This window comes from Chlorocebus sabaeus, chromosome 10 (assembly GCF_047675955.1).
Source record: "Chlorocebus sabaeus isolate Y175 chromosome 10, mChlSab1.0.hap1, whole genome shotgun sequence".
In the NCBI taxonomy this organism is placed as follows: Eukaryota; Metazoa; Chordata; class Mammalia; order Primates; family Cercopithecidae; genus Chlorocebus; species Chlorocebus sabaeus.
Genome location: NC_132913.1, coordinates 51,915,788 through 51,939,412, shown reverse-complemented (window position 1 = coordinate 51,939,412; position 23,625 = coordinate 51,915,788). Strand labels below are relative to the sequence as shown.

The following is a 23,625-nucleotide window of genomic DNA, read 5'->3' as shown; positions in this document are numbered from 1 at the left end:
ATCTAAACACTTTTGCCTAACATTCATGTCTTGATGATATGTTCTGATTTGCTAACCAACCTCATTTCCCACTTTTTCCCAATATAGACTTCATTTTAACCAAGTCTTCTCAAAGTCCACAAACAAGCCATATTCATTCTTTCTTTATGTCTTTACCCATTTGCCTGAAATGCCCTTCTCTCTTACTTGGAAAATGAGCTCTGCGTCTGCTTCCTGTAGTTGTACTTTGTTCTCTTTCTTTATGTCTTTATCCATTTGCCTGAAATGCCCTTCTCACTTACTTGGAGAATGAGCTCTGTGTCTGCTTCCTGTAGTTGTACTTTGTCCTCCAGGATTCAATATATGTTTTTTTATGCCTAGTAATTTTGTGTCTTTTCTGGACTATAACTCTCCAAGAACAGGAATGATTTTTTTTTTTTTTTTAAACACACTTTACCTCCTTATCCTCAAAGCTCTGGCACAGTACTGAACACACCACCAACAGTAAGTAAATTCCTCTTGGTTGGCTGGTCTGTGAGTGTGTGTGGAGAAGGATGGGTAATGAAGTGTGAACAGGGAGAGTGGAAAATTGAAGTGGTTTTAGCAGAAGGTCTAGCAGCTGAAGAATCAGTCTCTGAAGGCAGGGGGAACTTGAAAATCGTCTTCCACAGTTTTGTTTTTTAGTTGAGTATTACCAACTAATGACCATTTAACAATAGACTTACCACAACTGTTCCATAGAGAATGAAAGTATGCAGTGAGGCACTTCAGAAACTTTCCTGCTTGGAAATAGCTGTGTGTGGCTGTAGAAAGAGGCCCTGGGAATGTTACTACCGTTCATATTTTAAATATCAACTACTATGTTCTCTACTATTGTCTCCACTTTTGAGAAAAACATGCATGATCACTGGGTACAATGTATGTATTATATCATTTCGCCCAAACTGTCACCCATAACAAATCATTTTATTTTAGAGGTCACTGTATTAAATTGCTGTTGTTTCCCATCTTTTTAAACTTTTTATTCTGTTTGCTTTCTCCCAACATAATATTTACTATGACATGGATTGCTTTTCTTGTTTTTGCCAACCAGTGTGCTTTAATGACAACAAATAAACATGGAGATTACAGACAACTTCCAAATATTCTACACATTTATGCAGATTATTTTCAGGGTTTCTCATACCAATTGAAATTAATCATAAAAGTTAGTTAAAACAAAGAGGTTTTATGTAACGATGATGTTTCAGTTTGTTAATAATGTGATGCATACTCATGTGAAGTGCATTGGTACCAGTAAAAAGATTTAAGATGTGTAGGTAGATTTTTCTCAGCTTCCTGATTGTACAACAATATATTGTAACCTGTCAAAATTGCTATTTTCAAATATATTATGTTAAAATAGGTGCTAAATTAGATTTGATGTTCTGAAAATGAAAGGTCATATGCTCGAGTCAGGGCCATGAACTGAAGTGCTTGAGTGGAAGTAGAGGAGGCAAGGATTGGGAGGGAGATGTTCACTTGAGCATAGTTACTCATTGGATAAGCATTTCTTGAATGCCAGGTGCTGTTCTAGGCACCGAGGAGGAGCTCTGAGGATCCCAGATAGACCTGCTCTCCACAACCATGGAGCATACATTCAATTTGGGGAGATAGGCAATATGCAGATGAATAAATGTTCATGATGGCTTCAGGCAGCAGTGAATTCTACGAAGAAAATAAAACAGGGTGATGTACCAGAGTGGTGAGCGAAGGGTTGTTGAGGAAAAGCTCTATGGGAAGTAACATGTATCAAAGGCCTAAGTGACACAAAGGAGATAGCTTTTCCTCAATGTGGGGAAATAATGTCCCTGCAAAGGCCTATAGGCTCGAGTGAGCTTAGTATGTTTGTGTTTGAGGAACAGGAGGAAGGCAAGCATGATGAAGGAAAAATGAGGGGACAGATGTGACAGGATAGAATGGCATGGGGCCAGGCTGTAGGCCATGGCAAGGAGCTTGGGTTTTCATTCTGTTGAAGATTGGAGCCCTGACTTCCTGTTTTATTGATTCTGGTAGGACCTGCGTACAGTCTGCCTGCGTGTCCACCTGTTCCTAGCTGGTGGCTTCAGGTGCATGTTTTCTCCCTTTTCTTGTCCTGGCTACTGTTTTGAGGAAACCACCATCTTTCAAACAGGAAGGCTTCATGTCTTTGAGGGATTATTTGGAGAAAACACATATTCTGTGACTCATTAGCCATTTCTCAAAGTACGCCTGGTCCTCATGGTGGCTATTTTTGTAATAAACAGAATACTAGTTATGAAACAAACCTAAATGTGAGGATGGGTAAAATGGAGTGCCCTTTAGAAGCTCCATGTCATCTCTTGTGGTGTTGGTCCCAGGGCCAACATATTCATACGGCTCAGCAGACATGGCACTTTGAGCCTATGACTTTTAATTAAATAATATATTCACCTTTATACCAATGCATTCATAAAATATAATTTAAATATTTTTATGGAGGAAGGGACTTAAGAAGGCAAAAGGATCCCCAGGAGGTCATGATACCACCCATGTTACTGCTTATATAATAAGAGACATTAACGTACTGTGTACTCTTCAACAGAATTATAATTCTGAAAGAAATACATTTTTATTTTGCTTGTTTTAGCTTATTAAATTAATGGACTCTAAACTATTTGAATAATAGACTACTGTACCATTGTATTACATGTGGTATGACATATACACAGTGTTACAGCAAACTAAATATGGCCTGAGAAGGACTCCGTATTTCTATGTTTGAGTCCTTTTGGATGAACTGCAACCTAAGTTAATAGGTAGACAAGATTGAAAACCTAACTTAGAAGTATGTGCCTGCAACAATAGATGAGCCTTGGCCAATCCCAGCAGCCATACGTCAATCACTCAAACCCTGCTGAGTGTTCAAACTGTGTTCAAATAAGGCAAAATGACAACCTGTAATAATTCAGCTGTTTCTGTACCTCACTTTCAATTCCTGTACGTCACTTTACTTTTTTTGTCTAGAAATCTGTTCTGACCACAAGGCACCCCTGGAGTCCCTCTGAATCTGTTATGCTTCTGGGGGCTTCCCAATTCTCAAATTGTGCATTGCTCAATTAAACTCTTTTACATTTAATTCGGCTGAAGTTTTTCTTTTAACAATAGTTATAGATATATAAGCAGAATATTTTAAAGACTAGATGAAAAGGGAAAAATAATATGTTTATATAATTTTCAAGTTATTAATGATATATAAAATCTTTGCTCTTAGTAAAATTTTTTTAGTGAAAGTTATATAATTGCATATGCTGAAATTGTGTGAAAGTCTTACTTTAATATTTTGTAACCTAAGAGTTTAGTTCAGCTTCTTAAACTTGGCTGAAAATTATACTTCACAAAAATCTGTATTTCTAATGGAAAGAGTACATGAAAGGTGGCACTAATTTTTAAATCTGATCTAACAATTATGCAAATATTTATTGAAATTCATAAACTTGGTGTCTTCTCACTTGTTTTTGACACCTAATCAGAAGTTGTTGAATTGTTACATTTTTAGCAATGAGTTCATGACCCACTGAAATTCTTTATTTAGAAAATTTGTAAACAGGTATAAAATGTTACCAAATTTTTTGTTGCTGGTTTGGGTTTTGTTTTTAGTGAGAAGGTCTTGCTAAGTTTCCCAGGCTGAGCTCAAACTCCTGGGCCTAAGCGGTCCTCCCACCTCAACCTCCTGAGGTATTGAAACTACAGGTACCCGTTAGTGTGCTTGGCTTAAGAATTTTTCTTTTGTTTGTGTCTTTTTAATTAAGAAGCAATTATTAGAGTACTTACAGATGACATATTTAAGCTGCTGCTAAAATGAAGCAAAACCACATAACAATAGAAATATTTCTAAAGACTCATTTTCAAAATGCTTTTTCCTTTTGTGAGTTTCTTTCAAAAAGACAGTTATGAATCACTCATTGATAAGACACCAGTTTTATCTTGATGGAATCAATTTTAAACTGTCTTTAAAAAGTATCTACCAGGTAGCATTCTACGGAGACCTACCTGTAATCGCAGCAAAGTTCAGCAAATTTGGATCTCTTAACTAATTTGCAATGTAAACTCAATTTTTTATTTCAACAACTACTTCGAGCACTTTGAGAAGATAACCAGTAGAACACAATTTCGTGGTCATTGTCTTCCTCATTACAAAGTACTCAAACGTTACAATATTAATAATAAATTTTAAAAGTGACTTAATGGGACAGGGAAATCACAATCCATAGCAAAACAGCGAAAGGGAACCCAAGAGTGTTAGAGTAATTCTCAAAGAGCATTGACTCTCATAATATGCCCTGGGCATAACTTATACACTTGGTATGAACTAAACTTTGCTAATATACAGAGGGTGTGAAGGTGCCAGTGTAAATATCGATATTAATGATAAGTAAAACTTAATTTCTTTTCTATTTTTTAGACAAGAAATACTTATAAATTGGAGGCTTGATAGTTTCATCTCGCACTATAACAAATTATTTTATTTTAGAGGTCACTCTATTAAATTGCTGTTGTTTCCCCTCTTTTTAAACTTTTTATTCTGTTTGCCTTCTCCCAACACAATATTTACTATGACATGGATTGCTTTTCTTATTTTTGCCAACCAATGTGCTTTAATGATAACAACAAATAAACATGGAGATTACAGACAACTTCCAAATATTCTACACATTTATGCAGATTATTTTCAGCATTTCTCATATCAATTGAAATTAATCATAAAAGTTAGTTAAAATTTTTTTCTATGAAAGAACAAAACCACGTCGTTTGAGCAACATGGATGAAGCTGGAGGCCATTGTTCTAAGTGAATTAACTCAGGGAAGGAAAACAAACATGGTATGTTCTCATTTATAAGTGGTAGCTAAACATTAGGTACTCATGGACATAAATATGGCAAAAATAGACACTGGTAACTACTACAGTGGGGAGGGAGGGAGGAGAGTAAGGGCGGAAAAACTAAGTGTTGTGTGCTATGCTCAGTAGCTGGGTGACAAGATCAGTCATATCCCAAACCTCAGCATTATACGATGTACACACGTAACAAACCTGCACATATACCCCCTGATTCTTTTTTTTTCCTTTATTTGAGACAGAGTCTCGCCTTGTCGCCCAGGCTGGAGTCCAGTGGCGAGATCTCGGTTCACTGCAAGCTCCGCCTCCCGGGTTCACACCATTCTCCTGCCTAAGCCTCCCAAGTAGCTGGAACTACAGGCGCCCACCACCACGCCAGGCTAACACGCCAGGCTATTTTTTTTTTGTATTTTTGTTAGAGACGGGGTTTCACCATGTTAGCCAGGATGGTCTCGATCTGTTGACCTCATGATTCGCCTGCCTCGGCCTCCCAAAGTGCTGAGATTGCAGGCGTGAGCCACCGCGCCAGGCCATGTACCCCCGATTCTAAAATAAAGGTTGAGTGTGGCGCCGTGGCTCATGCCTGTAATTCCAGCACATTGAGAGGCTGAGGTGGGTGATCATTTGAGATCAGGAGTTCCAAACCAGACTGGCTAACATAGTGAAACCCCTTCTCTATTAAAAATACAAAAATTAGCCGGGCGTGGTGGTACGTGCCTGTAATCCCAGCTACTCAGGAGGCTGAGGCACGGGAATCACTTGAACCTGGGAGCCAGAGGTTGCAGTGAGCCGAGATCATGCCACTACACTCCAGCCTGGGAGACAGGGCAAGACTCTGTCTCAAAAAAATAATAATAATAAAATAAAATAAAGGTTGAACTAGTAAAAAAGAAAAAATTATTTCTGTAATTAGAAAGCAATTTTACAAAGCCTCTCTTCACTAAACAAACCTAGATTAGCAGAAGATATTCAGAGACCTATGAAATTACATGATCTCATGAAGACTGGGCAAGTAAATATAGGTCTTCAGCAATGAAGTTATTTTATTCACATACCTTTTGTTTTCTTTTCATAGACGTCTCATATACTGAAACAACAAAAATATGCTGAATGCTTATCAACCAAAAATATCCAAAGATAGAAGAATTTTTTGTGTATTTAGCATTATGAAAGGATGGAGAAGCAAATGTCACTTATATTAAATTGGAATTTTGAAAGTAAAATGATATTATCTAATTTATTAAAAATTGAAAACCAGAGGGCAATGAAGGATGAGTATTTCAAAGACAGAATGTTAGAAAACGAAAAGAGCACCTTAATAGTCGAGATAAAGTTATACAATTAATTGACTTTATTTTCAATTCAAAGTGTTCCATAACTTCAGTTGCTGATCGTTCAATTCACATTTGAAGCAAGTCTGAAACTTAACTTAGAATGTTATTCCTAAATGTTTTCTAGTCACAATTTCCTAGAAATCTATTGTCCATCAGTATTGCCTAGACTTTGCCAACCTACTTTTATTCAAAAAGGACGGAGGGGGGGGGGAAGCCTGGAAAAATAAATGAGGTTTGAAGTAACATTTTACAAAGGTTTAAAACCTTTGTAAAAAAGGTTTTAAAAGTCAACAGTCACAAAAAAATTATATTCAGCTCATCAAATTTACCTTGGCCTAATCCATATTTACCAACTTAGTTCCTCCTAGCTATTTTCATCATCTTCTATCATTAAACTAAGACAGTAGTCCTCAGTCTTGAAAGTAGCAGAAATAACCCCTTGAGGGAAGTAATAGCCACTTACCTCTCCAACCCCGCCTTCTCTGTCTACTTTGAGGCTTCTTCTTCCTCCTTCTGCCCCCTGAATGTTCCTGCCTGAGGTTTGTTCAAGTCTTTACTTTTCATACCCTTGCCTCTGACAATCTCATTTGCTCTATGATTTCAATTATTGTCTCTCTGCAGAAGAATCCCCAACAGATGACTCTAGAGGAGACTTTTCAAACTACAGGCAGGCATTCCAACTTCCTGCTGTCCATCTACATTTGGATATCCTACAGCAATGCCAATGTAATGTATACAAAACCAAAAGCACGATTAACCTACATCCTCAATTTGACTCCTCCATTTCTGTGAATGCTCCACTCCGTACCTACCTTATCTTGAAGCCCAGGGCTTCTTTGAATTGTCCCTCTCTTTTCCCACTGTCCTACCCTTACTATCATCACGTGCACTATTTTCAATAGCTTCTTAAATCGTCTTTTTACTTCCAATTAAGGAACATGTCAACTTGAATCATCACCCTAAAGCATGGCTTTAATCATGTTTCATATGTTCTTTAAAAACCTTTGTTTGCTTCTGATTATCTATAGAAGAATGTTAAAATTGCTCCATCTGGCATTCAAGAATTTAAAGGTCTGTCAAACTTTCTTGGGGTCACCCCCCATCCATTTGATTACTTATAGCTTTTACACTCAGGTTGAACTTTATCACTTAATATTTTCCTAATATAGCATGCAATCTCTTGCTCCTTCATATTTTGCTGATATTGTGTATCCTGTCTGTAGGTTGAAGTACTACACAACCTTGAAAACCCAGTTCAAATTATGTCTTTTCCAAGAAGCTTGAACTCCTGGGTTCAAGCTCTAGTTAGCTGTAATCTCTATTCTGATGAGCACCATCATGTAATGGAAAGGGTATGGGCTTTGAAATTCTATACAGCTGGGTTTCAAAGTCATTCTATTAAATTTTTTATAATAGAAAAGAGATTTAACTAATTTAAATCTTGGTTTTTCCATCTATAAAATGGGTATAATACAACTTATCAAAAGGTTCAAAGGAAACCCTGTGTGATGTGATTGATGTCACCAGGAGAGTCAGTAGAGTGACTTCTAAGAAGCCTGAAAAAGGAGAATTTTCTTTCATTCAGATACATCAGATGTCTACTATGGATCAGGCACTTTAAAGAATAATGAGTGAGTTAAACACAGGCCCTGCCTGCCTCAAGCTAATAGCCTTGGAATATAAATTCACCTGGCCAGGCGCGGTGGCTCATACCTGTAATCCCAGCACTTTGTGGGGCCCAGGCGGGTGAATCACGAGGTCAAGAGATCGTGACCACCTGACTAACACGGTGAAACCCCGTCTCTACTAAAAATCCAAAAAAAGTAGACGGGCATGGTGGCGGGAGCCTCTGGTTCCAGCTACTTGGGAGGCTGAGGCAGGAGAATGGCGTGAACCCTGGAGGCGGAGCTTGCAGTGAGCCGAGATCGTGCCACTGCACTCCAGCCTGGGTGACACAGCAACACTCCGTCTAAAAAAAAAAAAAAAAGAAAAAGAATATAAATTCACCCGAGCCCAGGGTCTACTCCTCTACTTTGCAGACTCAGGAACTTGACCTAATTTTTTTTTTTTTTTTTTTTTTTTTGAGACTGAGTCTCACTTTGTTGCCCAGGTTGGAGTGCAGTGGCGTGATCTTGGCTCACTGCAACCTCTGCCTCCTGGGTTCAAGCGAGTCTCCTGCCTCAGCCTCCCGAGTAACTGGGACTACAGGCATGTACTACCACGCTTGGTTAATTTTTGTATTTTTAGTAGAGAAGGGGTTTTGCTATGTTGGCCAGGCTGGTCTCAAACTTCTGACCTCAAGTTACCCACCCACTTTGGCCTCCCAAAATGCTGGGATTATAGGCATAAGCCACCACGCCTGGCCTTCACCTAGAAATGACTGGATTAATGGATGTGACTTTTTCACATGATATCCTTGAGACTAATATTTGAAACCAGAATAACAATTTATTTCCTTCCCTTCCTTCCTTCCTTCCTTCCTTCCTTCCTTCCTTCCTTCCTTCCTTCTTCCTTTTCCTTTCTTTTCTTTTTTTCTTTTTTTTCTTTTCTCTGAGACAGGGTCTTGCTCTCTCACCAAGGCTGGAGTTCAGTGGCACAATCATGGCTCACTGCAGCCTTGACCTCCCAGGCTCAAGCAATCCTCCCACCTCTTAGTTATCTGAGTAGCTGGGACTACAGGCGCACACCACCATACCCGGCTAATTTTTGTATTTTTTGTAGAGACATAGTTTCACCATGTTGCCCAGGCTGGTCTTAAACTCCTGGGCTCAAGCAATCTTCCTGCCTCAGCCTCCCAAAGTGCTGGGATTACAAGTGTGAGCTATTGTGCCTGGCCCAACAATGTCTTATTTGTCCTGAAAATGCAACAGTCAAACAAACTGGTCCCCCAACATTGGTCTACCCACATAGCCATATAAAGTCAGAACTAGAAGGGGAACAGATTCAAATATTGGATAGACTTGGGCTTTGACAACCAGACAGATAATTTCCAAAGCAGGAGGGTAGACTTTCTTTCTTAATACATGTTTGCAGATATGTGGCATTTAGAATATTTAGCCCAAGAGAGGCCCTGAAGTGATCCCCCTCTCCTATTTTCCTTTATTTTCTGAAGAATTTCCAGAAGAGTTTTCCACATGTTCCTATAAAATTTAAAGGTAGGGATGGAAATGTTTGCTACAGATCACTGCACCAGGTGTTACCTCATGGTGAGGCTGGGAGTGTTTGCAGAGGGGAAGAGATGGAACTCTGAACTAAATTTTTAGGAGGGCCTAGGAATCATCCTGTGGCAAGATAAATCACTGGGTAAGTGAGAATGAACTCGACTGAGTATCTGCCATTAGGCAATGTAGCAAATCAGAGTCAAAGACTAGATTTCAGTGTTAAGCCAAAAGAAGTGTCATTATTTCCAAACCGATTTTTAAGTTGCAGATTGTTATGTGTTTGTTAATATATGATTTAAATTTCTTAAAGACTGAGACAAGACTTTCTAATAGAATGCCATACCCTATAGACAATAGACTCTGAATTGATGCATAAGAAATACATGAATGATCCATTTAATCCTTAAAGAGCATACAAATTATCTAGGCATACTTTGTACATGGGGTAAAGGTATCTCCCCTTATGAGAGAGATATTTGGGGGTTGGAAGAGGACATGTGAAATGCAGGCCTTAGATGGCATGAGACTTAAATAGTATCAGGCTGGCATCAGAAGGGAGGTTGAAATTTTATCTCTAACTTCCTCCTATCCCTTTGATATTCAAATGTCCAATAAGAGAGAAATCTCCAAGCCATATTGGCTCAGCATGAGTCAAAGGGAAACTATAGAATCAAAATAATCTTACCAAGATAGTGTTTCTCTGGCTTTGTCCACACTCACTCTGCAGGCTATTTATCCCCTCACAAAATTGTAGAGTGTACAGTAAACACTGTAAGTTGTTAACTGTTATTTTTATATGTCCATCTATCCATCACTAGGTTTGTTCCAAAAAGGATTTGAGGTGGCTTGCACAAACACAGCAAGATAACAATAAAAATAATAGATGCAAATAAAATATATAGAAGGAAGTCAAGGTCAATGCTGAGAATAAGAAAAGGATATAAACTAAAGCCAAGGGTATTATTCACCCACAGAACACAGGATTTAGGGATCTGTGTACTTGCTATAAATGGGGTAGAAAACCACGATACTGAGCTGTCTTTTATAAGCACTTCATCTTTGCTGGTATATTCTAATTCCTTGGGAAATCCAAGTTCCTTACATCATGAAAGCCAAAAGAGAATCTGTAGGGAAGGGATATATTAGCATTTCTTTAGTTATACCGTCTTATTTCCTTAGGTATAACACTATGTTACATTGCTAGTTTAAAAACTGTTACCAGAGATTTTCAATTCCTATAGCATGTTCTTTAAGGGAATTTTCATTTCTATAATATCTTGCCACAATCCCAATCCTTTTCCTTCTTTTTATCTTTTTAAAATCGAATCCTGCTGCTCCTTTAAGACATTCGTTCAAGGCTAGTCCTTGGATTTACTAGCACTGCTGTTTTAAATAAGAAATGACTAATTTGTTTATATTTCTAAATAAAAGTCAAGGAGATGGGAACTACATCCAGCTACTGAGAGTAATAAAAGTTGAGATATGAAATAGCTATACTTTACACTTCCATATTAAAGCTGGTGGCAGGATCACTGTGAGCCATCTGGAGCTCAGAGGTCTAAGAGTATGCACAGTTTCGATCTAACAAGGGCAGGCATGCACAGGTGTGCCGAGAGGCACTCACTAAAAGTTGTGCTTCAAGGGCTGGAGAATAAAGCACACTCCCTGGAGGACTGCTGTGGTTTTCTTTACCACTTTAAAATAAATGATATTGTACTGACTACAGCTCATAAAAGTGACAGACTGACAGACTGGGCCCCAAATTTCTTCTTCCCACAAAGCAATCACAAGCAGGAATATTACAAACGCCAAAAAATTTTTGGTACTACCGAGAATTAGGGGACTTAATTGGGGCATTATGGAAATTCATAAGCATGCTAGAAGTTTTACATTAAGCAGTCTGAGCATCTGAATGTTGTGTTAGAAGATAAATGAACAGGCCGGGTGTGGTGGCTCGTGCTTGTAATCCTATCACTTTGGGAGGCCTCTACTAAATATACAAAATACAAAATACTCTACTACAAAATACTCTAATACAAAATACAAAACTTAGCTCTACTAAAATACTACAAATTACAAAATTTACTAAAAATACAAAAATTAGCTGGGCATGGTGACGTGTGCCTGTAGTCCCAGCTACTTGGGAGACTGAGGCAGGAGAATCACTTGAACCAGGGAGTTGGAGGTTGCAGTGAGCTGAGATTGCACCAATGCACTCCAGTCTGGTGACAGAGTGAGACTCCATCTCAAAAAAAAAAAAAAAAAAAAAAAAAAAAGATAAATAAATAAATTCATAGTCCGAGCATGGTGGCTCACCCTTGTAATCCCAGCACTTTGGGAGGCCAAGGCAGGCGGTCCACCTGAAGTCAGGAGTTTGAGGCCAGTGTGAGCAACATGGAGAAACCTCGTCTCTATTAAAAATACAAAATTAGCCAGGCATGGTTGGCGGATGCCTGTAGTCCCGGCTGCTCAGGAGGCTGAGGCAGGAGAATCACTTGAACCTGGGAGGCGGAGGTTGTGGTGAGCCGAAATCGTGCCACTGCCCTCCAGCCTGGGCAACAAGAGTGAAACTCTGTCTCAAAGAAAATAAATAAATAAAATAAATTAATCCATAAGAAGAGTATAGGTAGCTTTGTCTGTCAATTCAATTCGTGTTCCTGGAATTTCATTTTTAATTAGGCCCAAATATTATTTAAAATGGTCTTTCATGGGAGAGGACCACTTAACAGAAGATACTAGGATTCCCAATAGATTGTGGTCCTATTAAATAGGGCCTGTACCAGTTGGCTGCAGTACTATCCTTCTATCTTACAGGAACTTAACCTGTTACCATGATTCCCCTATGCTTTATTTTACTCAGGTGTGAACTTTATCTTCTAAAAGCCACTGAAAGAAATGTATAGTCACTATATAAGTCAGAAGAAGCTTAAGCCTGGCCCAATTAAATTAAAAATTGCTTTGGTAGAATGACTAGCAATAAGCTAGGGGGCTAAAGAAGTCCTATTTTAAAGGAATAAAGTATAGACTATGTTATGATTTGATGAAAAGTCTCCCTCTTCCCAGGAGCATTTGTTAATTTTAGGCTGACGTGTGATATCTCAATACAAAAAATTAAGCCAGAGCAATGAAAAAATATATTCAAAATGTTGAAAGAAATTAGTGCCAACCAATAATTCTATAGTCAACAAAAACATCCTTTAAATATAAAGAGGAACAAAAAAATAGTTTGATAAAACCCAATGCCTCTTCATAATAAAAGCACTCTAGAAACTAGGAAGAGAAGCAACATTTTCAACTTTATAATGGGCATTTATAACAAAACAACAGCAAACATAATATGTAATGCTGAAAGATTGACTATTTTCCCTTATGATCAGAAAAAGACAAGATTTTATGTTCTTTGCATTTCCATTCAACATTGTGTTGGAGGTTCTAGGAAAAGAAAGGAAGGAGGGAAGGAAGAAAGGAGGAAGGAAAGAAGAAAGAAAGAACTAAAATTGTTTCTGTTTGCAGATGACATAGTCTTACATATAGAAATCATAAGAAAGCCACTAAAAGACACAACAATAAAAACAAAAACTATTAGAACTAATAAACTAATTCAGCAAGATTGCAAGGGCACATAGTCAATATGCAAATCAATTGTTTTCATATTAAGAACAAACAGTCTGGAAATATAAGAAAACTATCCATTTATAATAACATTAAAAATAACAAAATACTTAGGAATAAATTTAAGAAAGAAGTACAACATTTATAATCTTAAAATTATAAAACATTTTAAAACAAAACTACAGAAGACACAAATAAATAGAAAGACAATCCACGTTCATAGATCAGAAAACTTAATATTGTTAAGAGGGCAATACTCCCGAACTTGAATCCCAGATTCAATGAAATCCCTACCAAAATCCCAGCTGGCTCTTCTGCATTAGCTGATCTGAAAATTCATGCAGAAATTCGGGGGACTCAGAATAGCTTAAATAATCTTAAAAAAGAAAAACAAAGTTGGGGGATTCACAGTTCCTGATCTAATTTTTGTTTTTCTTTGAAATAAGGTCTGGCTGTGTCATCCAGGCTGGAGTACAGTTGCACGATGATCTTGGCTTACTGCAATCTTTGCCTCCCAGGTTCAAGTGATCCTCCTGCCTCAGCCTCATGAGTAGCTGGGACTAGAGGCACACACCACCACACCTGGATAACTTTTGTATTGTTTTTATAGAAACGAGGTTTCACCATGTTGCCCAGGCTGGTCTTGGACTCCTGTGCTCAAGCCATCCACCTGCCTTGGCCTCACAAAGTGCTGGGGTTACAGTTGTGAGCCACCATCCCTAGTCCCCTGATTTCAAAATTTAAAGTTTACTACAAAGTTACAAAAATAAAAATAATAAAAATAGTGTGGTTCGGCATAAGAATAGACACATTGATGGACTAGCTTTGAGAGCTCAGAAGTAAATTCTCATATTTATGGTCAATTGATTTTTGACAAGGGTGCCAAGACAATTCAATGGGAAAATAATAGTGTTTTTACTAATTGATCCTGGGACAACCGGATATATACACGCAAAAGAAAGAAGTTGGACTCCTTCCTCATACCATACACAAATATTAACTCAAAATTATCATAATGTACATGTAAGGACTAAAACTATAAAACTCTTAGAAGCAAATATAGGAGTAAATCTTTGTGACCTTGGCATAGGAAAAGCTTTCATAGGATCAGAAAATCAAAAGTGTTCAAAGGAAAATATAAATTGTACTTCATTGTAATTGAAAGCATTTTTGGTTCAAAGATACCATCAAAAAAGTGAAAAGTCAACTCCTCATATGAGATAAAAATTTGCAGATCATAAATCTGATAAGCAATTTGTACCTAGAATATGCATAGAATAATTAAGGTCAATAATAAAGAGACAAATGACTCAATTAAAAAGCAGGCAGGATCTGAATAGACATTTCTCCAAAGACAATATGCAAATGGCCAATAGGCAGATGAAAATATACTCAATATCATTAGCCATCTGGAAAATGCATATCAAAATCATAATGAGATACCACTTGGCACCCACTGGAATGGCTATAATCAAAAAGACAGATCATAACAAGTGTTAGGATGTGGAGAAACTGCATCCTTCATAGATTGCTGATGGGAAAGTAACATGGTGCAAATACTTTGGAAAACATTCTGGTAGTCATCAAATTATTAAATGTAGAGATACCACATCACCCAGCAATTCTAAAAAGAAATCAAAACATATGTCCAAACAGATAGTTGTACACAAATCTTCTTTGGGTCAGTATTCACAATAGCCAAAAAGTGGAAACAATCCAAGTGTACATCAACTGAATGAATAAAAAGTATAAATACATATAACTTTATTCTTCACTAAAAATATAATAAAGTACCGAGACATGATATAATATGTATGTACCTCAAAAACATATGCAAAGTGAAAAAAATCCATTCATAAAAAATACACATATTGTATGATTCCTTTTATATGAAATATCTAGAATAAGCAAATCTATAGAGACAGGAAGTAAATTAATGGTTACCTGGGACTGGGTAGGTTGGAGTAAAATGGAGAGTGATTGCTAATACAGAGTGATTGAGTGATGAAATTTTAATATAACATCTCTCAGGAAATAATAGAACAAACAAAAAATCAGTAAGAATAAGGAATTTAAACAGCATGGTTAACACATTTGTCCTACTTGACCTACACATACATAAGTGAAGCAATTTTAGAAAACCCCTTCTTCTATATCATAATAGAATATTATTAAAAATTGACCATAGTCTGGGTCATAAAGTAAGTTTCAAGAAATTCCAAAGGACTGAAATCACATAAAGTATAGTCTGTGACAACAAAGTAGTTAAATTAAATATTTTAAAAAATCAAAATCGACAGCTAGGAGAATATTGCAATGGAAAGTATAAAATACTTTGAACTGAATAATAATACAAATCAATATACTAAAACTTCAAGGATATAGTTAAAAATCATACCTGGAAGGAAATGAATGTCTTTAAATGTAAATATTAGAAAATAAGGAAAGCTAAACATCAATAAGCCATAAGCATCCATGTAAAATATTTAGAAAATCAGCAAAAAATAATCACAAATAAAACCAAAAAAAGAAGGAGGGAAATAAGTCAGGAGCAGTGGCTCACGCTTGTAATCCCAGCACTTTGGGAGACTGAGGTGGGTGGATCGCCTGAGGTCAGGAGTTCGAGACCAGCCTGGCCAACATAGTGAAACCTCATCTCTATTAAAAGTAGAAAAAATTAACTGGGCGTGGTGGTGGGTGCCTGTAATCCCAGCTACTGGGGAGGCTGAAGCAGGAGAATTGCTTGAACCGGAGAGGCAGGGGTTGCAGTGAGCTGATATCGTGCCACTGCACTCCAGCCTGGGCGACAGAGCAAGACTCCATCTCAAAAGAAACAAAAACAAAAACAAAAAAGGTATAGAAATTAACAAAATAAAACACAAATGAAAAATAAGGTTATTCTTGAAAAGCTTAAAAACTTGATAAACTCTAGTGAATATAATCAAGAAAAAAGGAGAGAAAGCACTAATATCTAATGTCAGGAATGGGCATAGGGAAGCACAGTAAAGCCTTCAGATGTTAAAAAGTTTAAAATTTAGATGAAATAGATACATTCCTAGTAAATACTACTTGTCAAAATTAACAGTAGAAAAAAATGAGAATTTGGAATACTCCTGTAACTATTAAAGATATTGAGTCATTTATTAAAAACTTTTCCACAAAGAAAATGACAGGGTCTGATGGCTTAACAAGTAATTTTTATTAACTATTAAGGAAGAAATAACACAGTTTATATAAGAAATAATATGTATAAACTCTTCAAAGAAAGAAAAAGAGGGAAAACTCTCCACTTTTAACAAGGCCATCATTACCCTATAAAAACATCTCAGAAGAATATTATGAGAAAGAAAAATTCAGGCCAATCTCACTCATGAACATAGGTGCAAGAATGTGTAAACAAAATATTAGCAATCTTATTCAATGTATGTAGCGATATGAGTAGGGTTTATCCTATGAATGTACACTCAGTTTATCATTAAAAAAGTCAACATAGTTAGGCTGGGCTCGGTGGCTTACTCCTGTAATCCCAGCAGTTTGGGAGGCCAAGGCGGGAGGATCAATTCTCCCTCCTTGGGTTCCCAAAGTGCTGGAATTACAGGCATGAGCCACAGAGCCTGGCCTGGACATCTCTTTGGATGGACCAATCCAAATCTCTTGCCCATTCTTATGATGAGTCATTTGTCTTTTTCTTACTCACTTATGAGTTATTTTTAAGTTCTGTTTTTATCTTATGGTGTGGAGGTATACAGGTTGTTTTTTATTAATATAAATAAGTAATATCACAGCCTCACTCATAGAAAAGATTATCCTATCCTCACAACTGTGCAGTGGCTCCTTTGCCATAATTCAGTTGCTGATCTACCCATAGGTCTGCTCTGGGCTCTGTCCTCTGTTCCACTAGTTTATTTACCAATAGTTATGTCAATATCACATTGCCGTAATCATGATTTATAACAAGTCTTAATACTCAATAGAGCAGGGCTTTTCATTCTGTTCTTCAAGTTGGATTCTTCAAGATAGTCAGCGGCACAGATCTTAGTCTTAGTTCTGATCTCCTTTGAGGATTGCTTGAGCCCAGGAGGTTGAGGCTTCAGTTAACTGAGCCATGTTTGTGTCACTGCACTCCAGCCTGGGAAACAGAACAAGACTCCAACTCACAAAAAAGAAAAAAAAAAAAAAAAGAGGATGTCCAAATGGCAACTAATCATAAAAAAAATTGCTCAAACTCATTAGTCATAAAGAAAAGTCAGATTCCACAATGAGATACTGCTATGCACTCACCAGAATGTCTACTGTGACATTTCTAATTGTCAAGGATGTGAAGAAGTGGGAAAGCTTATGCATTCCTGGTAGTGATAAAAATCAATACAAACAATTCGGTAAACTGCAACGTCTACTAAAACCAAACATACATATAACATACATATATATACGATGACCTCACAATGCCACTCCTACATGTATACCTCCTAGAAGTGCATGCCTACGTGTACCAAGGGAAGTGTGCAAAATGTGCATTGTGGCAGTATTAATAATAGTCAAAGCTGGAAACAGCCTAGATATCTTTCTGCAGTAAAATGGATAAGTAAATTGTGGTATTACATACAACAGAAAAACAAAAAGACTACAGCTACTTGTAACAGCATGGAAGAATATTACAAATGTAATATAAAGGGAACCAAGTCAAACATAAAGGGGCCAGACAGTATGATTGCATTTATATAAAGAGCAAATCTAGAAAACCTAATCTATTTTGTTTAGGGATGGATAGTTAGGTGTAAACTATAAACAAAAAGAAGGATTTGATTATTCTGCACATTTGAATTGGGCTGGGAGTGGTGGCTGAAGTCTGTAATCTCAGTACTTCGGAAGGCTGTAGAGGGAGGACTGCTTGAGCCCAGGAGTTTGAGATCAACTTGGGCAAGATGGTGAGACCTCGTCTCTACTAAAAGTAAAGAGCTGGATGTGGTGGCATGTGCCTGTGGTCTCAGCTATTTGGGAGGCTGAGGTGGCTGGATTGCTTGAGCTTGGGATGTCAAGACTGCAGTGAGCTATGTTCCTGCCACTGCACTCCAGTCTGGGCGACAGAGACACTGCAAAATAAAAGGAAAGAAAGAAAGGAAGAGAGGAAGAAAGAGAGAGAGAGAGAGAGAGAGAAAGAAAGAAAAAAGAAAGAGAAAGAAAGAAAAGAAAGAGAGAAAGAGAGAGAAAGAAGAAAAAGAAAGAAAGAAAGAAAAAAAGAAAAGAAAGAAAGAAAAGAAAGAAAGAAAAAGAAGAAAGAAAGAAAGAAAGAAAGAAAGAAAAGAAAGAAAGAAAGAAAGAAAGAAAGAAAGAAAGAAAGAAAGAAAGAAAGAAAGAAAGAAAGAAAGAAAGAGAAAGAAAGAAAGAAACTTTGAATTGGAGGGAGGGACAAAAGAGGAGTTTCTGGAAGGCTGACATGAATCCATTTCATGACCTGACACCAGTATTTTCCTTGTGATAAGCCATTATACATTGTTGTTTATGACCTTCTTTTCTGTATGTGTGTTATCTTTCACAATACAAAGGGTTAAGAAATTTAATTGACGAGCAGAGGGAGAGAGGAATGCAATGAGGACACATTTTCCAGGAGGGATAGATTCCTGAGGAAAGACAGGAAAGGGAGGTACAAAGAGTAGAAAAGGCCCACGGAGGAAAGGGGCCAGGGGACAAGCTGCTTCTCTACAATTTTACAGACCCAAGTCCAAAAAGGAGGACAGCCACCCAGGGGACTGATATTGCTGTTTGGTACCCACATATCTGCTGTATTGTTTCAGAAATCTGTCCATTATGAGGATGAAAATTTCTCTTTTAAAAAACTTCTCTTTTATAGAAAAATATCTCTATTTTCTTAGGCTGTAGCGGGTCTGACAGGATTCTGTACCTTTTATACTGCATAGTTCTTTATTTAGAATCATTTCTTGTAAACCACTTGGATAAAAAAAAAAACCTAGTTCCTTTATTGACTTGCTTCAAAGATGTGAAAGAGCTAATTCTATAAACTCTTGGTACAGATTCTCAAGGTATTACTGGGAGTAAATGTAATATTTAGTGCTACAAGACAAAATTATTTAGTTTTTCATTCTCAGAGACCTGTTCTTTTTCTTTTTGCCCCTGGTAATCTCAGGGATTACAATTTCTACCCATGGGGGTCGGATTACGAGTATAAAGCCTGCCAGTTGGCCCTCCCTGGATTTCCACTAAATAGGAGAATGCCTGGAAAGGGGAGACACAATAGAGATAGCTTTCCAACCAAGGAATACTCTTTCTTGAGGTTAAGAAATTATGGCAATTACGCTAGGATGTGGAGCGGGATGCACCACTGGGAAATAGCATTTCCTGTGATTCCAAAGACACATGCAATTTCCACCTATCCCTTTCTCCAAGAAAAAAAAAAAATCAAAAGTGTGCTCTCTCTCTTTCTCTTTCTCTCTCTGTCTCCCCCCTTCCCCCCCCCCCCCGTGTGTGTGTGTGTGTGTGTGTGTGTGTGTGAGAGAGAGGGGAAGGGCGGGGAGGGGGGAGAGAGAGAGAGAGCGAGAGTGTGTGTGTTGTTGGGAGTGGAGACAGTATAAACTTCAGCCACTAAGTCATGTGCTGAAGTACATTATTAGAGAGAAGTGTCTGCTTGCAAGAGTTCTAGATAAAATTGGGATAATGATGATAATGATTAAAGTTTACTTATTTCTTTGTTTCTTTAGTTCAAGTTGTCTGCAACTACATACCTCATTTATTTTTCGCTGGAATAACCTCAGTATATCTGTAAGCTTTTAAATCAAATTCACTTAAACCCAGGCATAGAATCTGTAATTCAGAGAACTAGATGTGAGTGAGGGCTTTGTCTGGCACAGGTGTCAATAATGTTAGTCATCACCATGATTAGTATTTTTATTTTTCCCTGAGAAGGAGAATCACCATTTTGTCCTAGCTTAGCCAACGTATTGTATAAACTGCAGTGTCCCCAGCCTTTTTGGCATGAGGGACCAGTTTCATGGAAGAAAATTTTTCCACCGATCGGAGGTGGGGTGGGGGTGATGGTTTCGGGATGAAACTCTTCCACATCAGATCATCAGGCATTTGTTAGTTTCTCATAAGGAGCAACCTAGATCCCTGGCAGGCAAGGTTCACCAATAGGTTTCGCTCTCTTATGAGAATCTAATGCCCAGCTGATCTGACAGGAGACAGAGCTCTTGCAGTAATTCTGGTTCACCAACCGCTCACCTCCTGCTGTGAGGCCTGGTTCCTCACAGTCCATGGACTAGTATGTTGTGGTCCAGGGCCCAGGGATTGGGGACCCCTGGTATAAAAGATCCCAGAGATCACACCCACTGTGACCCAGGTCACTTTTGTGCCTTAATTTTGACATTAGGAAAATAAAGAACTTGGATTCCCTGAACTGTGACTCAAGGATGTTCTGTCTTCACGGGGTGCCCCAGATTTCCTCATAGGCTGGGAATTAGTGACCCCTGGCTTCTCTAGTGGTCGGTGCCTCGGTGGGCGAGGATGCACTGAGATGGGGGAGGGGGGCTGCTACTTTCTTCTGGAGGCAATGTTTACCTTTCCCTGGGCAGAGGTTGTTGAAATTAAGAAAACATGGTAAAGCAGATGCCAGGGACAGATATTACCCAATTTGGTCAAAGAACAAAGACCCTGTGAAACATTTGGAAATTCTCAACAGTGCATAGGGACGGGCACACTCAATGGAAGAGCAAAAACAGGATCACCCAGCATTTCAGAGTAGGGCTGCTGCATCTCAGAGGGTGAGCATGATAACGTCATTACTATTTCAAACAGTCTGGGTTTTTGAGAAGGAAGTTTCTGGGTTGGAATATTGACTGCACCAGCTACTAGTGCTATGGTACTAGTGCAAGGTACTCGACGGCTTTGAGCCCCAGTTTCCTTTTGTGTAAAATGAGATAAACATCTAATTTATGGAGCTGTTGAGGGGATGGAATAGGTAGCGTAAGGCAACCTGGAATTCATTAATGTAAGCTTCTCTCATTACCATAAAACAAATAGTCTTTCTAATTCCAGACACCTACGGGTTTACTCATGCTTTACTGAGAATTCTCAAAATCTCAGTAGTTTTCTATAATGATTGGACTCTTTGCTCCCCACCAACCCCCCAATCTTTGGCTGCGAAGTGCATGGAAGAAGAGGCACGTGGGGAAGGACTGGGGCAAACCCAACCCCCTAGTGCCCTGGCCTCCTGCCCTCCTGGCCCGGTAGGGACTGTCATGGCGGCCCAGCAACAGCTTAGGTGATCTCAGATGGCAGAGCAGAAGAATGCAAGGGTATGAGGGTCAGGGCTGCGCAGACCCCTGTCCCGCCTGCGGTCCTCCCGGCAAGCCCAGCGGGAGCGCCCCCTCTGCTGGGTCCCCGCCTCCAAAGCGCCGGGGCCGCCCAGACCCTGGGCTCAGTCTTGCGCCCCGTTGCCCACCTGGGGAGGCGGCGGTCACGGTCTCGCGTCCCGGATTGGACGGCGCGGGAGCGATGCCAGCGGCCCCGAGCTCCCCGAGCCACGCGCGGGGCCGGCCCGGCGCTCTCGCGCCCTCCCAGCCCCCTCCGCGGCTCGCCCTGCCGCCCGCGGCCCCCACCCACCGGCCGCTCCTCCCCTCTCCCCACCCTCCTCCTCCGCCCCCTCCCCTCCCCCGCCGCCTCGCAGATTGCTCGGCAGCGCGTCTCAGCCGCCGGGGCTCGGAGCGCAGGCTGCGAGGCCACCACACCTGCAGAGCGCTCGGGCTGCCTAGCCGGCACCTCGCCTCCGGCCGCGCGGTACCCTTCTCCCCACGCGCCGAGTCTCCCATGACGCCCGAGCCCCCCGGCCGGCGACAATGACCACTTCCCTGCAAGATGGGCAGAGCGCCGCGGGCAGGGCGGCTGCCCGGGATTCGCCGCTGGCCGCCCAGGTGTGCGGCGCTGCCCAGGGGAGGGGCGACGCCCACGACCTGGCGCCGGCCCCCTGGCTGCACACGGGAGCGCTCCTGCCCCCTCCGGACGGGACCCGCGGCTGTGCTGCAGACAGGTAGGCAACCCTGGAGGGCGCGGGGGAGTGTCCTGGCTGGGCAGCCGGCGACAGGGTGAGGAGGCGGTCCTAGGGGGTGAGCCATGTGCCCAGAGCTGGGCCAAGTTTGTAAAAGTCTCTGAAGACAATCCCCTTTGAGCTGGCTCCTACTGGATCAGCAGGACATTGCGATCTCACAGCGCCTTATAAATAGCATCACCGTTTCATTGAGAGCTCTCATCTCTCTCGCCTCTGCCCATCGGTGTGAAACTAGGAGGTCAGGCTGCAGGTTGATCACCTTCTGTTCCTTCGTGGCCCTGCATTTTCACAAAGTAAACTCTATTTTATTTTATATATTTTAGAAAATTGTAGCATAAATGTATTCACCTCCCACATAGAGTCTTAGAGCGACCCTGTAGAAGCAAAGCATAGATTGACATTTGAGCAGTCTTGCTGTTCAGCAGGAAAGAATAGAGGCTTTAAAGGGTTTCCCAATCTCCATAGCATTCAACACTAAGTGCCTTTAGGGTTGCACGTACTTTCGGAAAAAAAAAAGGTTACAACAATGCAAAAATCTATAGTCCTTTATATTGATACATTTAAATGTTACTTTTTTTTCCTGATTTTCAAAGCACTCCAACTTCAGTGAAGTTCAAATTACTCTCCAGTGGACTATAGTCCATTTATATTAGCAAGTTCTATTAACTTACCTCCCCAAAACACTACCTTGCTATTTAATATCTATAAGCACTTGAAAATCAACAGACTGTGTGTGGGCAACATTGTGAATGAAATTTGAAGTGAGATGAACCACAGCTATAATTAATAAATCATAACTTCCCAAAGTGATTAGTAAAATATAAGGACGAATACACTAAATGTAACTTAGAGACAATATCACGGATGCATCACAATGCCTGACTCCTCAGGATGATGTTTCGATCAGTAATTGTATAGTCTATATCTCTGTTTCAGGAAAATTATCAAACGTGATGGAGTTTCTATGCCTGGTGATTTAAAGGCAAAAGAGAGAGAGAAGGAAGGGAGTGGGGGAAGAGAGAGAGAGAGAGAGAGAGAGAGAGAGGAACTATAGGAGATTTGTTTGTATCTAATTAACATACTATATTTTGACCCATAGAAAGTACATCACAGACCTTTTCTGTATACTTTATATAATATGAGCTTTGTCACAGAGTGGTACATGTTCGCCTTAGCACACTTTTTAATCCTGACAGCAATTATATCTTACATTCTGTTTTATGTAAATCACATCCTATGTTCTCTTACTGTAGGAGAAAAAAGAAAGATCTTGATGTTCCGGAAATGCCATCTATTCCAAACCCTTTTCCTGAGCTATGCTGTTCTCCATTTACATCTGTGTTGTCAGCAGACCTGTTTCCCAAAGCAAATTCAAGGAAAAAACAGGTATGCATTTTTAAATTTTAAAATTCAAATATCTTAGGAGTTCTGAATCCATGCAGTCTTTAAGATTGTTCTATAATCCACAGTATTAACAAAGGATTAGCATGGGCTCTGTTAAATATCTGTGTTGACTGACATGGTCCTTTGGCATTATTTTCCATTTAGGGCCTCATTTTTTTAAGCTGTATAATGGGAATTTTCAAA

General features: G+C 39.4%; 1 protein-coding gene across 2 annotated transcripts in view; it reads left to right on the top strand.

Moving 5' to 3' along the window:
* The first annotated feature begins 21,655 nt into the window (after positions 1-21,655).
* GRB14 (growth factor receptor bound protein 14) overlaps positions 21,656-23,625 on the top strand; it is a 128,949-nt gene continuing 126,979 nt past the window's right edge. Inside the window, exons 1-2 of one of the 2 annotated variants that reach the window (XM_007965179.3) lie at positions 21,656-22,020; positions 23,292-23,424. In XM_007965179.3, the coding sequence (XP_007963370.1) occupies positions 21,830-22,020; positions 23,292-23,424 (324 nt within the window). In that variant the 5' untranslated portion in view covers positions 21,656-21,829. The remainder of the gene's footprint in view (positions 22,021-23,291; positions 23,425-23,625) is intronic. The other variant, XM_038002005.2, reaches the window with a different exon arrangement.